Source organism: Trachurus trachurus (genome assembly GCF_905171665.1).
Source record: "Trachurus trachurus genome assembly, chromosome: 5".
NCBI lineage: Eukaryota > Metazoa > Chordata > Actinopteri > Carangiformes > Carangidae > Trachurus > Trachurus trachurus.
Genome location: NC_139896.1, coordinates 8,390,438 through 8,405,979, shown reverse-complemented (window position 1 = coordinate 8,405,979; position 15,542 = coordinate 8,390,438). Strand labels below are relative to the sequence as shown.

The 15,542-nt window shown below is 42.7% G+C and overlaps 1 protein-coding gene across 1 annotated transcript; it reads right to left on the bottom strand.

Moving 5' to 3' along the window:
- Positions 1-1,779: 1,779 nt before the first annotated feature.
- Positions 1,780-8,697, bottom strand: LOC310986543 (keratin, type II cytoskeletal 8-like). The gene is made up of 9 exons (XM_083972490.1): positions 8,166-8,697; positions 6,232-6,440; positions 4,908-4,968; positions 4,670-4,765; positions 4,386-4,550; positions 3,931-4,056; positions 3,527-3,747; positions 3,385-3,425; positions 1,780-2,778 (listed from the first exon to the last, which is right to left on the bottom strand). Exons 1-9 carry the CDS (start codon positions 8,640-8,642, stop codon positions 2,312-2,314), a joined length of 1,863 nt encoding a protein of 620 aa, XP_083828616.1. The 5' UTR covers positions 8,643-8,697; the 3' UTR covers positions 1,780-2,311.
- Between the last annotated feature and the right edge of the window lie 6,845 nt (positions 8,698-15,542).

The following is a 15,542-nucleotide window of genomic DNA, read 5'->3' as shown; positions in this document are numbered from 1 at the left end:
CTATGATATGATAATTAGGTGGCACCGTTTGCCTCCATGCATACTGGTGACTCAAAACTGACACACAATGGAACCTTTAATACACGAACAATAGTTTGTTTCTGTTGTTTTTCAGGCTGATTATTACAAGTTTCGATACTTACACACAGTTTACCACCACCACTGCCTTAAATTAAGTTTCTAGATGAGATATCATTCTCAAAAGTAACCTAAATATAAGGCTAGCTAGGTTAGTTAAGCACCGCAGTTGTCATGAAGTCACCTGCCAACATAAAGTCCAATCATAACCCTGTTAAAACCATAAGTTGTCCTTTTAACATAAATTTAACATGTTGATATCTGAGCTTTGGTTTCCCTTTGGACAGAGTGAAGACTTTTTTTTCACTCTTTGCATTAAAGCTAAGCTACATTTCTGCTGGCTGTAGGTTTATATTAATCACATATACGACAGATGTGAGATATAAGAGTGGTGTGTCAGTCTTTTCAGAAAGCAGATGTGTGTGTTCAAACCAGGGCGAGGACATAGGGAGTGGGGGGAGGGAGTGCAACCTGAACATTTCACCAATCCATCACAGAGCAGGTATATTGAGACAAACAATCTCACTCACTCGCATTCACACCTACAGGCAATTTAGAGTCAGGTGTTGATGTCTTTGAACTGCAGGAGAAAGCTGGAGAAGAATGCAAACTCAAACCCAGAACCTTCTTGCTGTGAGGCGACTATGTTTCTGCAGATTTCAGTTTCTTGTAGTGCAACTTTTTATTATTTTAAACGCAGAAAAAGGCAGCGACTCAGGCCTCCCCAGCTTTTCACCACGCTTACACTGAGAAGTTATACCAGAGGTCGGGCTATCACTGTCATTTCAGGTCACCTGTATAGTTGTTGTGAGCATATTTGCGGTTGGTCTGCTGGCTGATGACTTTGATATAAAGTTTTTGTTTAGTTTTTTTATACAGTTAAATCATCAAGCACTCAGACCTGGAATTGTTCAAGTGCATTACAGCAGCAGCGGCAGTGACCACAGATCCGTTGAAAGCGATGAACAGTGGGTGGGATTGTGGGATTTGTGCATTTTTTTTCTCTCTTTGACTTCATGAGAGCCTTGGGCGCGGCTCCACCACCCATAATTCATGTTCAAACCTGTTCCTGCGGGGCGGAAAAAGCCTCTTAAGCATTTACTGTCAGAGAAAAATACCCCACTCCCCACTAAATCACATAAGCAACATCAGTTTCTCCTGGATACTGTTGCTGGTTTTCATGATCTAATTGTATGTCGGATTAGTTTCTTCTGTATGTGCATCGTGTGGCCTTTAGATACATGCAACATGTGTTAAAAGGTGTTGGAAATACGATATTTCCTATTTGAATGCCCAACCTTTAATTACTGTAATGTCATTTAAGACGAACGACTCATGTGTGTCCTTGCACTGCGGCCTGCTGCAACTTGTCAGCTTTTACAGAGAAAAGGGTTGGCTGTGTGCGTGTGTGCGGACATTCATCGCTTTGTGAAATTTAAGTTGTCTAAAACTTGTTTTTCTGTGTATGTGTGTGTTGACGTAGTAAAATAACACAACAAATCCCTCCAGGCTGATTCTTAACGTGTAAAATATTTCTTTTGATCATTTTTGACCCCCCCCAAAAAAAAATTTGGTTGTTTTTGTAAATTTCACAATTAAAGCACAATGACATAGAAATTCGCAATTCAGCAATAGAAAAAATGCAACAGAACAACATGTAAATTACTGTTTGGAGAAGATTTATTGTCGAGCAAACAGGACTCCAGGTGTTGCCAACAGCAGCACACCCAAAAAAAAAAAAAAAAGGCTTTCATAAAGACTGTTGTGGCTTTTCTTGTATATTTTATAGTTTAGATACAGCAGGTTTAGCACAAGGTGTTTTGTATGTCGATGGTTGATCTTTCCCAAACTTGCTCCTGTTTAAAAGTGTTATCAGACTTTAAAAGTTAACAGGGTTTTTTTTTCACAGTGTGTTGTGTTGGTCCAAGGACGAAGGTGGAGCAGCAGCAGAGGAAGAGGAAAAACAGACACACAACAGCGCCACCTGCTGGCTAAACAAGTGTGGTGCAGTGACTCAGACTAGAGTTGACAGTAAAAGAACAAGATTAACTTTTCAGACGCCTCATCCATCAGCACCTGTTCATGGAGGATGTGTGTGCATGTGTGTGTGTGTGTGTGTGTGACGCTGTGTTTGCACCACACACACACACACACACACTCACATTGTTTGGTGAATGAACCATGAAAGAACTGGATGATAAAGCAGAGACCGATATTCATAAATCTAGGAACATTACTCCTGGACCACGGCTGCTTCGGCCTCCACCTGCTCCTCCACTTTCTCCTGCTCCTCCTTCTTCTCCTCAGCAGCTGGTGCCTCTGTTGCCACCTGCTCCTCCTTCTTCTCCTCCTCCTCCTTCTTCTGCACCACCTCAACAACCTCCTCCACTTTCTTCTCCACCACCTCAACAACCTCCTCCACTTTCTTCTCCACCACCTCAACAACCTCCTCCACCGCTTTCTCCTCCTCCTCCATCTTCTCCTCGGCCTTGATCACCACAGTTTCTGTCTTGGTGACGGTGGTGCTGCTCTTCACTGCTGCTCCCTCGACGACGGCGGCGGTGGCGGCGGCGGTGACGATGGAGCCGGTGGCGACGGAGCCGCTGCTCGCTCTGACTCCACCGTAGGAGGAGCTGACGTAGGACGGGGTGCGGGAGCTCTCCAGGCCGTAGGCGTTGTAGGCGTTGTAGTTCGTAGTAGCTGCTAATTTAGAAGCAAAAGGCAGTGGTTTAAATGGATATACGAAGATTTTAAACAAGACGACATGATTTGCACATGTTGTTGTATTTTGTATTGATCTCTGCAAAGACTTTCTTGTCAGCTCATGTCAGAAACAGGAGACGATGTGATTCTGAGCAGCCCTTTTTTTTCTTTTAAATGCACTGCTCACAACCTCTAATACACTCTCTTTTAAAGGTGTTAGGACCTTATGAAATACTTTTCTTTACATTCACACAACCATCACAGCAGATTTCACCTGATTCTCACCTCTGCTCATAATTTTCTCTCTCAATCTTGTCTCAAACTCCTCTTGTCATGGAGACAAAAGATGTAAAGTATATTTGAAAATGTGGAGACATACAATATATTCTGGTTCTTTAATCACAGAAAGTTGCATAAACTATTTTATTGAAGGTGTCTGAGATTCTTTATGAAGATGAGACTTAAACTTTTTAACTATGTATATATTTCTGTGTCTTGACCTTCACCTTATTTGGCATTGTTTAATAGTGTAATGGTGGGGCAAAAATCAACAACAGTGAGATATTTATATAATATTTGCACCAAGAACTAACATGAACTTACAAGTCTGCTTGGTTATATTGGTCTTGATTCCAGTTAGTAACCTGTAGAGACAAATGGAAAGAGACAAATACCATGAGATGCTAATACTGTGAATATGATGACAATATTCTTCTTATTATCTGCTCTGACAGTAACGTCTCACCTGCTCTCCTCTCCTTCCAGCAGCTTCCTGTAGGTGGCGATCTCGATGTCCAGGGCCAGCTTGACGTTCATCAGCTCCTGGTACTGGCGGACCTGCAGGGCCATGTCCTGTTTAGCTCTCTGCAGAGCCTCCTCCAGCTCTCTGATACGAAGTTTAGCATCCTTCACCGCCAGCTCGCCGCGCTCCTCGGCCTCCGCGATCTGAGCTTCCAAATTGTTTCTCTGAGAGCAGAACCAGAGGAAGTCGAATGAGGTAAAATTTGCAAACTCTTGACACTGTAGTCTTTGTTTGGACTGGTACATCCAACTATACAGCTGCACATACATCAAAATAATGACTCCAATGTGGTCAATTCAGGGGTAAAATATGTCTAAATATACAAAAGTGAAATCTGTGAACCTCACCTGTGCTTTAATGATGTCAATCTCAGACTGGAGCCTCATTATCCTGCGGTTCATGTCGGCGATCTCGGCCTTGGTTGATTTCACGTCGTCACCATATCTGCCTGCAGACTGCTGCATTTCTTCATACTAACAGACAGTGACACATCAAAATTTAACATGACAACTTGGCTCTCGTTTCGTTCCAGGTGTTGCTGATGTTCGTTTTTATCCTCACATTTGGCCCAGAGACAAATTAATTTCAACACACAGCGATGTGCAGTCAGCAGATTTAGTTTCTGCATGCGTGCACTTGAGATTTTTGAGGAAAATGACAGTTTCGGAGGAAATTCGTTGAAATGAGATGAGATGAAGCAACAGTGCAAAACAAGACAAGACAGGAGAAGAGAAGAGAAGTCATTTTATATGTTTTTTACCAAGATGTCAGAGGGACACATTCACAGGAGTGTGTGTCTCACCTTAGTCTGGTACCAGGACTCGGCCTCTGCTCTGCTGCGGTTAGCGACGTCTTCATACTGGGCGCGCACTTCAGCCACGATGGCGTCCATGTCGAGGTTACGGCTGTTGTCCATCTCCACCACGACAGACGTGTCCTTGATCTGGGACTGGAGCTCAGAGATTTCCTACACAGGAAATCACGTCAACACGGACAGACATTTTTAAGGATATTCTTTCTTTTAAGATGTCGTATAAAGCTAAATCAACTTTTCACAAGTGTGCGAATGAAATATAAAGTTATTACAGCATCATAGAGCTGCCTCAGGAACTCGATCTCATTGGAGAGTCCGTCCAGTTTGGCCTCCAGCTCCACTTTGACCATGTAGGCTGCATCTGTGTCCTGCAGCACAGAGAGAAAATCAATGTTGCGTGTACAGTACAGTATAGGCCTGACCCTGAGGAACAAATGGTCATTGTTGTGCACTGATCGTGTTCACCAGCTAATTATAGTTTCAAGATCAAGAGCATGTTAGAAAACAAACCTTCTTTATGAGGACAAAGTTGTTCTCACACTCGTTGCGCTTGTTGATTTCATCCTCGTATCTGGAAAACAGAACATTTAGATTTAATCTCAATCTGCCAGTCCAGGAAGCTGGATACAGGGATCCAGACTGCCCCTTAAAATTTCAGTCAGTTTCATCTACTTGCACATGTGCAACCAGTAAATTTGACATTTTTTGTTTTTTCTAAAACACAAGTGAAACGTGGAAGGAGAGACTTAAAGAAATCTGTCATTACAGGTGGCAGGCCAATGTGTGAGGATCATGAATGAAAAGGGAAATGTGAATATTTTCTTTTGCAAGTGGATTTAAAGTGTGTGGCCCTAATTTTTTTTGCTTGCGCTCCTAAAATCTTAAAGTAGGGGCCCCTGTGCTCCTAGTAAAAGAAACTTAATCTGGAGCCCTGGGATATCATTGCAAAAGCACAGAAAACACCTCGGGTTAGAGTATAATTAAAGCCAAATTATATGCAGTTCATTGAGTAGTTCTAGGGACGTACAGCGTTTACTCTAAGGTAAGGTAACTTTATTCAGGTTACAGCTTGTGAGAAGGTTTTCTTCACACAGTCAAAAATCCTTCAGGACACAGTAAAACATTTAGTACATAGTGAGCGTAATAAAATCACAACGAATGGTGACAGATAAAAGTGCAGTGATGCATCCTATTGAAGGACAGGGATCAAGAAATAAATTAATGAGTAAATAAATAGGTAGATTAAAAACAAAAATTAAAGTATATATGTGTGTATATACTATATATACATGTACGCATGCATACATACACACATGCACATACGGTATGCATACATACACATACCCATACCCAGTTTATTATTGCAGACATGCTAGAATTAATGTGGATATATCAGCTTGAGATTGCAGTACAGACATGTCACACTAGGACTGAAGTGATGTAGAACCAGTATCATGACTTGTCCACCAGATGGCGCTGACAAGTCAGTTTTTACACTGTGACACATGCTGCTCAGTTTTGTGTCCTGTGTTGAATCAGTGCTTGACGTAATTTTTCCTGCATTTTCACTCACGTCATGTTCACAAAGTGTTGTTACATATGTCATGTCGAAAAAATCCAAACCACCAGTTTAAGCCTGTACGTGGAGTGGAGAGGTTTATCTACGAGCAGGCGTGAATGTGTAAGTGTGACTGGTTGTTTGACCTGTGATGGACAGGTTGATATGTCAGATGTTAAAATCTAAATCAGTGCGAGCAAAGAAAGGATATTTCCAGTTGGTGCATCAGTGATCGTCAGTGTTGAACATCTGAGCCTCTTCAGGTTAGAAACTCACTTGTTTTTGTAGTCCTCGACCAGGCCGGTCATGTGATGCAGGTCCGATTCCAGTTTGACTTTTTCGTGGCCCAGGTTGTCGAGTTGCTTGCGCAGGTTGGCGATGTAGGCTTCGAACATGGCGTCGATGTTGGAGCGAGATGTCGTCTGTTGCCCCAGAAGCTTCCACTTGGTCTCTAGCATTTTGTTCTGCTGCTCCAGGAAACGAACCTGCAGAGGGGAAAAGTCAAAGAGGTAGATGAGTAGTTCTGCTTCATTTGCTCCATTTATTGAGTGTCAAACTTGTTTTAGGATGAACGTATAATGTATGGATGTCACCAGTCAATACATGACTGTGTAGAGCAGGGAGGCCAAACATACTGAATTTGCCAAGAGTTAAAATTACATAGAAGTCAGAAGAGGCATAATTTTGTTGAAATTGCAAGTATTTTTCAGGCTGTTCATAACATGTTTTGTAAAAGGAGGGTTTATTAGCACTAAAACAAAGGGAATGTTTAGAGTTCCCATTATTTCTAGGTTATTATGCTACTATTTCACTGGTCCGGCCCACTTTACTTTAGATCAAATTGCGCTGTACTGTATGTGGCCCCTGAACTAAAATGGGGACGTCAGTGAGATACATGTGTGGTGGTGGAGTAAGAATCCATAGGAGTGACTCAAAAAGCATGAATGGCTTCACTATGAGACAACATGGACAAAGAAACACAACCATGCATCTCCCACCTACAGTGACCCCCACCTCCACCCCCCTCCACTCCTTAAATGTCACATCAATTAGAGGTCACTCACTCACTCACTCACTCACTCACTCACTCAGTTTCTACCCTCACTGCCACGTTTCAACACAAAGCGTCACTGTTTCACACAATTGTGACACACGTTCGCCCCTTTATAACTTTTCTATGCAGCACCCTGACCCTGGGTGGGGTCCTGCTACCACTCTGCAAACATGACGGGAGACACGCAGCTCTGCGTCATGTCACAATGTCACCATGTTGAGGAGGGGGAGAGTTAGTACATTGTTTTGCTGTTTGAAGAATTAGCCTCAGTTAGTGTGATTGATTAACAAGTTAACCTCCATCCTACTTTTCTTCTGGGGGGCCTCTTTAAACACCGGACACCATTTATGAGTTACAGTGACAGATAACTGAAGAATCTGATCAATCAGCTGGAGAACAGTGGAGAACGGCTATTTATATAGATAAGATTGATGTTTCTGATATTTAGCGTCCTTGACTATTTATAAAGTGAGTTTTATTCCTATTACAGATGTTTTACTGCAGTGATTTACTCCAGAGCCTTTACTGTAACAAGCTTATCTCATCCAAACCTCTACCCCACCACTCCCTCTTTTCTTTTTTTCCCTCTATAATTTTTTCCAGGCTTTGAATTTTAAAAATAACACAACTCATAACATTTGTCAGAGCTTTGTGTAAGAATGGATTTATGGCCTGAATACCAGTGTGCAGGAATACACCTGCCACTTTGTCTACTTTCATAAAAGAAAAAGAAAAAAGAAACTATCTTTTGCAGGATATTGCTCACACAGGGATGTTTTCCCCCCTCGAGCAAAAAAAAAAAAAAAACGCTCTGTTCATCTCGGCCCTGGACTGTGCTCTGTATCCAGGTTGATCCTTTTATCTGAGATCTGGGATCTCCACATTTTTATGAAGCTAAGCTGCGACTCAAAACAGTGGGTAACATCCACAGAATCACTGTTGCCTGCATGGCTTTTAGATAGACGACACTTTGTTTTATACACAGCTTTCACTCAAGGATGATCTCAACTTTTTCACCTTGAGCTATTTTTGTCGTGCACTGCACTAATATCCTGCATGATTTTATACTTTGTTTGGACTTCACTAGTTTTTTTTTTCCACCACCAGTTGTTGAATATGACAGAATATACACAGGCGCATCCTCCACTGGACTCACCTTATCAATGAAGGAGGCGAAGCGGTTGTTGAGGGTCTTGATCTGCTCCTTCTCCTGGGTGCGGATGGTCTGGATGTTGGGGTCGATCTCCAGGTTGAGGGGGGTCAGCAGGCTCTTGTTCACGGTCACCGCGGTGATGGGGACAGGCACTTCGTGGGCCATGCCACCTCCCATCCCTCCACCGAAGCCCATGTAGCCAAACTCTACTCCTCCTCCTCCTCCTCCTCTGTGCGCCGCAGACCCCCCAGCGACATACCCACCGACCACCTTGAACCCTCCGGCGCCCACAGATGCACCACTGCTGCCCACTCCCCCGTAGGAGCTGCGGACGGCGTAGCTCTGCTTGGCTCCACCGCCGCCGCTGTGGCCGTGGCCTCCTCCGTAGCCGGAGAAGGAGCGGCTGCTGAAGCCCTGGCTCGGCCCCATGGAGGAGGCCCGGGTGGAGTAGGTGGTGGTCTTCACGGCTCTGACAGACATGGTCACAGAGGACGGAGGCTGCTGTGGTGGGAGAGACTCTGCTGAGGGAAGGAGAGGCAGGCAGATAGTCAGGACCCTCCCTGGTCCTCGGCGCTATTTATCGGAGCAGGGGAGGGACCCTGCTGAGGTACGATTGGCTGGTGGCCTCAGCAGGGGAGTGAAGGATGAGGGGGGGTGGAGGAGGAGGAGGAGGAGGAGGAGGAGGAGGGGGGGTGACAGATGAGGGAATGTTAGGGAAAGAAAATCGCATCATGTTACACATTTACAACACACACACACACAGAGAAAGAAAAAGAAAGAAAGAAAGTGTGCTGGAGCCAGAACAGGAATTGCATAATCACTCGTGTGCCAGTTTCTATAAAACTACTGCAGAAACACTGGAAAAACTCTCCAGAGGTTCGTCCACCTCAACAACGTGTCTGTGAAATGTCATTTATTTTCCAGGCTTGAAGCATTACATTGATTCCCATTGTAATGACACACACAAGCTCCCGGGCTGTTTTTTGCATCCATAAAAAACACACTACACTTCAAACAGAGCCTGCATTGTTGTGTCCTGTGTGTACAAACACACAAACACACACATGCACTCGCACAGTCCCAGAATATCAAGTCAAACTTGGATATAATGAACAAGCAGATCATTTTATGACCTTCTTTCCTCCTTTACTAGTTCTCATGGACGTGTCATATTGCAAAGTAAATTGCGGTTTCTCATGTGTGATGGGCTCAACGTGCTTGTGGGGAATGGCTGTAGGTCTCATTATTGTGGCAGAACCAGTTTCATCCGCTGGAACTGATCCACGGTCGACTTGTCTTTGCTAGAGTTTTTCATATCATAGTATTGATCAAATGATAACGACAAAAAAAAGCTCTAGAATAAGCAAAAAAAAGTTAATTTGACTTTTACAGGTGGCACTTCAAAGTAAAAGCCTGCACTTATTAAATCAGCCTGTTGCACAAGTAGGTGCACTTTGCGGGATGTCGCCACTATCAGCTACAGTCAGTCAACCAAACCATTCAACGCACACACACACAGAGGAATTATTGATGCACATTCCTCCCATATCAGTGAAGTGAAGAGCAAACTCTCAGGACCCCACCTGCGTTTAAAAAGCTTTTCCATACTCATAAAAGTGCAGTGTGCTGATAAATAACCAGATAAAACATGACGACGTGAAAGCACTGAGACTAGACTAGATAGATAGATAGATAGATAGATAGATAGATAGATAGATAGATAGATAGATAGATAGATAGATAGATAGATAGATAGATAGAAAGAAACGGGGTAGATAGAGAGAAAGAAAGACAGAGATAGATAGATAGATAGATAGATAGATAGATAGATAGATAGATAGATAGATAGATAGATAGATAGATAGATAGATAGATAGATAGATAGATAGATAGATAGATAGATAGATAGATAGAAAAACACAAAGAAACGGGGTAGATAGAGAGAAAGAAAGAAAGAAAAACACAAAGAAACGGGGTAGATAGATAGATAGATAGATAGATAGATAGATAGAAAGAAAGAAAGAAAGAAAGAAAGAAAGAAAGAAAGAAAGAAAGAAAGAAACGGGGTAGATAGAAAGAAAGAAAGAAAAACACAAAGAAACGGGATGGATGGATGGATGGATGGATGGATGGATGGATGGATGGATGGATGGATGGATGGATGGATGGATGGATGGATGGATGGATGGATGGATGGATGGATGGATGGATAGATAGATAGATAGATAGATAGATAGATAGATAGATAGATAGATAGATAGATAGATAGATAGATAGATAGATAGATAGATAGATAGATAGATAGATAGATAGATAGATAGATAGATAGATAGATAGATAGAAAGATAGAAAGAAAGAAAGAAAGAAAGACTGACAGAGAGGGGAGAAAGATAGAAAGAAAAAGACAGAAACGGGGGAAAATAGAAAGAAAGACAGAGAGAGGTAGATAGATACTATAGATAGATAGATAGATAGATAGATAGATAGATAGATAGATAGATAGATAGATAGATAGATAGATAGATAGATAGATAGATACTAGATGGTTTTATTGGAAACGTTAACCTCAACAATCATCTCAAGCTGTGGAAATCATGATTCATTTGTCGCCAGGCAGATTTATGACTCATGATCTTTTCTGAGTGGGTAAGAGAGTGCTGTCTAATTTGGACCAGAATCGCCCCCCACCCTCCCTCCATCCCTCCTCTTCCTCCTTTACCTCCTCTTCCTCCTCTTCCTCCTCCTCGCTCACTCTACCAACATTTTTACCACCTCCACCACCACCACACCCCGGCTCTTTTGTTTCCCAGGTTTTATATGTTTCTGAAAAAAAAAATCTTCATCTATTTAGCAGCTAATGAAAAGAACCAAATCCCATGGTGCTCTGCTGGCATGTGTGTGTGTGTGTGTGTTTGTGTGTTGTGGAAAGTACATCTTAACAACCTGAGAAGGACTTTCAGGTTTTGCACCGATCAAAAAAAAAAAAATGCATGTTTTACTTGGCTGGACTGAAACAGTGACGTGACTCTTCACAATGGGGCTGCTATGCTAAACTTGGAGGCAGCCATATAAGTACAAGTCAGCCAGTTTTTTGTTGTTTCATTAACTCAGACTCTCCCACAAATTTATCATCATCGCCGGGGAAACAGAGCTGCATTCATTCTGCGTTTTCAAGGCTTCGGCAAGATTAAGACTTATCTTCTCTTGTCTGTCGCCGGCCGTCACCCTCGATGATGAGATAATTCCTCATTCTTTGTGCGCGAGGGACAGTAAGAGGGTAATGAAGTAAAAAAGAGCTCACCCCCTGACCTGCAGTCTCTTAAGAGGCCAGTGATGTTTTGGTTTGTGTGAAGCTGCTATATGACACAGCGAGTCAGGAATGTGCTAAGAGAGACACGTACATGCTACAAGTCGGAGAGGAGTGGGGTGGTGGAGAAAGAAGATGAGCTGGTGGTGGATACGAGAAGATAATTAGCAAAGATAAGAAACAAACCTATTTCACGACCACTGACCAAGACTGACTGAGAGGAGAGGAGAGGACAGGGTGAGATATGTGATGTGCAATCTTTAAGTTAGAGTGAGGAAAGATTAAAATAAAAGTCCACCTAAGCCTATAGCATCGTTATTAACTACACGTGCATCGTCACGTTTATGATGATGATGATGATGATGGCTATTCTTAACTTTGTGGACTATATATCGCAATAGAATTACTGGATAAAACTCAACCTGAGAAAAAGCTACAAAAATATGGTAGAAAATGCTTTCTCACGGTCTTTAATCACAAATGTCACTCAAAAAAGTCACTTTTCCAGTTGCTGCCTGTTCAAACACAGAACCCCCTGAATGAATAAACATGAATAAAAGCTGCACCAAGACCCCGGAGCACTTATATAGCACTAACATATAGATATCATCAGTGTACATATTTATGTTCTCAGTGGAGGTCTGCAGATATATACTGTAGGTAAAAAAAAAAGCCAAAGGCGTGGCCATGAAACATGAAGCTGTGAGCTCACTGCAACACAGCATGTTTGCTTTGAGACTCTCTCGCCCTCTAGTGACTGGAAGGTGGAAGTGGATGTTTTCAGGATGAGGAGGAGTGGCAGGACAGGACGTGGTCATACAGTAAACGCTCTGCAACTCAGAGATTTTTTTACCTGAGTCACACTGAGGGTGTTTTATTAAGCCTCATGAGGTCACTGCCTCGGTCCAAACTGAACTGAAACATCCCCAAAGCTGCGTTGTTATGAAACTCGGCACAGACTCTCCTTGTCCACATGGGATGTGGAGGATTTGCATGAAAGTTTCCACAGATATTCAAGGATAAATTGTAATGAGTTTTCATGATCCCTGAATTTTTCATCTAAGCTCGTTGCTCCCGTTCCCAGCTTGTTGTTGCTTTTTATTTGACTTCTCCTGAAACTTCTGCACATGTAACTTCAATATCTTAAAAACATTTATCCTTAAAGGGATAGTTCAACATTTTTGGCAAATTGGCCCATTACAATAATCCCTATAGTTTTAGGAGTATGTTCGTTACCTTTATTTGTTGGTGCAAGCTATTTTTAGAACGGCGGAGCAGAGCCATGAGCTGCTCAGAGCTACGCTACAGAGGCTCATAGGATTTCTTGGTTTCCCTCATCAAACTCACAACTCATCACAATCCAACAACTCCAAACGCTCTCGTGGACAAGTTGTGACCTACACATCACGCTATGGGGTAATAACGTAACGTTACGAGACAGAGTTGTTTTTGAGGCAAATGCAGAGACTGCTTGCCAAAAAACTGCCCCCGATGGGAACGTGCATCAGCGGTTTTGCATGAATTTACCTTGAAAACAACTCTGTCCCCTAAAACTATAGGGATTATGGCAATGGGCCAATTTGCCAAAATGATGAACTGTCCCTTTAAGGTGATATATTATCAGGTTATTGACATCCCTCTTTCTCTGTACCCCCTTTTATGAAATTAATCATTTGCTTCCACCTGAGAAATGACAGTAAATGTGACCCTCCAGTGTCCGGCGCAGCGGTTTTACCTCTGCTCCTTTTATGTCTTCCTGTGAAATGTCTTTGTGCTGGAAATGGACATGACATCCCGCAGAGAAAATGTCTCTTAGTCGACACATTTCGCTAACCTCTGATGTGCGACCCCTGTACTGTCGTGGGCCGTGACACTGGAATATGGTCACATAAATTAAAGATACAGGAAGAAATCAAGAAACTGTCCCTTTTAAAGAAATCCTATGTGTGAGTCAGTAAGGGAGTGATCGAGAGAGGAAGGGAGGAGGTAAGGAAATTGGTGTGTATGAGTGTGTCATATGCACATGCACGTCCACATGCCTTCCTGTGTGTGTCAGGGGGCACACAGTGAGCTGCATGCATACATGAATATGCATCTATGCAGATACGATCTGTTTGACTTGGTATAAAAGTGTGTGAGAGAGAGCACTCGTTCTGCACTGAGGCCCGACAAAAGGAAACCAGAGAGAACAGGGGGGGGGGGGAGTGAAGTTCATTCAAGGCCGTGGCAGCAGAACTAATCTGACAGTTGTCCAAGATTTGTGAGGCACATAAACACCGAGTAGTAGTTTCCAGATTTCTGCTGTGTTACAATGAGTCACAGACTTGGGCTTCTGCCGTTCTTTTCTCCTGTCTTATCTGTGGGAAGAGGTGTGTGTGCGATTCAGATCTTCATCTGAGTCTTCATTCATAAAACAACGTCTTAGGATATAAGAGAGGATTGTGTAGAAGAAAAAATCTAATTTAAAAGCAGGTTCATGTGCCGTGATTATGCAGAAATGTTCAAGTAAAGTCCCTGTTTCTATGGCAGGCCAGGCTGCATGTTGCCAACACACATTCAAACAAACAAAACGGAGGGGAAACGGTCATGAGATATGACTCAGACTGATTTAATTCACTGTTCCTCTTTTATATCTGCCTGCCCTCGTCACAGGTTTGACTGGACCGACCGACTGACTGACTGACTGACTGCTGTTTCCTTTGCTTTCTGCTGCCTGTTTTACTAAAAGAGAAAGGTGTAAAGAAATGCACAGTATGGAGCTGGTGTGAACAGTGAAACTTGATCAACAATAGTGGTGAGGTAAGCTTAGGGAAAGAAAAGAGCTAGGTTGGATGTGTAGAAGCAAGAGGGTGTAGAAGCTTTTTTGCCATTTCAGCCCCAGGGGGTTGGTTCATTTGGCGCTCAGCGTGAAAAATCCTCCCTGACCACAACTTTAGCCTCGGTTAAAACTTTCCATGGTCACACACATTCACTCACACCAGAGCCATGCATGCCAACTGGCGGAAAACGAAGCAACTTTCTTTCTTTCTTTCTTTCTCTCTCTCTTCAGTCAAGAGTAATTCATCTTGGTTATATTGTGGTGCTTCACAAAGGATCGGTGTAAAAAAAAAAAAAAGAGAGACAAATCTTTTCATGGCGACATTTCAAACGTAGCTCTCCTGATTGGTAACGCAGATAAGTCTTCGAGGATAATTGTTAAGAGCAGATGTGTTCAGATGTGATTGGTTAATGAGGGCAGGTTGTCTTTCCCTTCGATTGTGCTCTGAGCTCGGTGTCGGCTAACATAACTAACCCTCTGGGTATATCTGAAGCTCTGTTTTCCTTTCAAACCTGCAGCTTTCTTTGTTTGTTCATGCCACACTATTGACCGTGTTGAAATTTGACCACAACTACTTTGATAAACAATTCAATGCTTATGCTGCTGGTGTTATCATCTCTAGATAATTTTTTTGCTCTTTTTAAGAGTAGAAACCAGCGCCAAAAACAGAAAATATGGCTCCGCTCTACAAACATCTGCACTGTATCAGTTTGGTCCAGATAGCAAGGTAGGAAAATATCTGTTTATTTTGGAGCATGTCTGCCCACAAACTTCGAAACTATGCAGTAAATGGTTGACATTACGCCTTTTATGGGCAGACCAAAGGAATTTGGTTGCATGCTTAGAAAGCAAACCTCATTTTGCAAAGAATATTCTCTATTCTATTCTCTTTAACTTTAATTTTAGTCCTTTTTACCAATTTTACTCTTTGTTGAAGCGTCTACTTAGAGTTTGTCACTGTTTTTCTATCATTATTTGATTTCTGTAGTTCTCTACTGCTCTGATGTGAGTGTTTTCAAGTGTTTTCACGACAGAAAAACATCTGATTCATCACCTTGGCAACAGAAAATACCCTGTACGTTAAAATGGGGAACATGTGGGAGCACATTATAGAGCAAGAGAGAGCAGGGAGGGAGGAGGAGGAGGAGGAAAGAGGAGGGGGGGCAGGAAAGAAAAGACTGGGGCGATGCTGCTGAAGTGGGCAGGGTCTGAGAGGCCAGCTGTGATTGAGGGAGAAGCCGGAGTATAAAGTTCC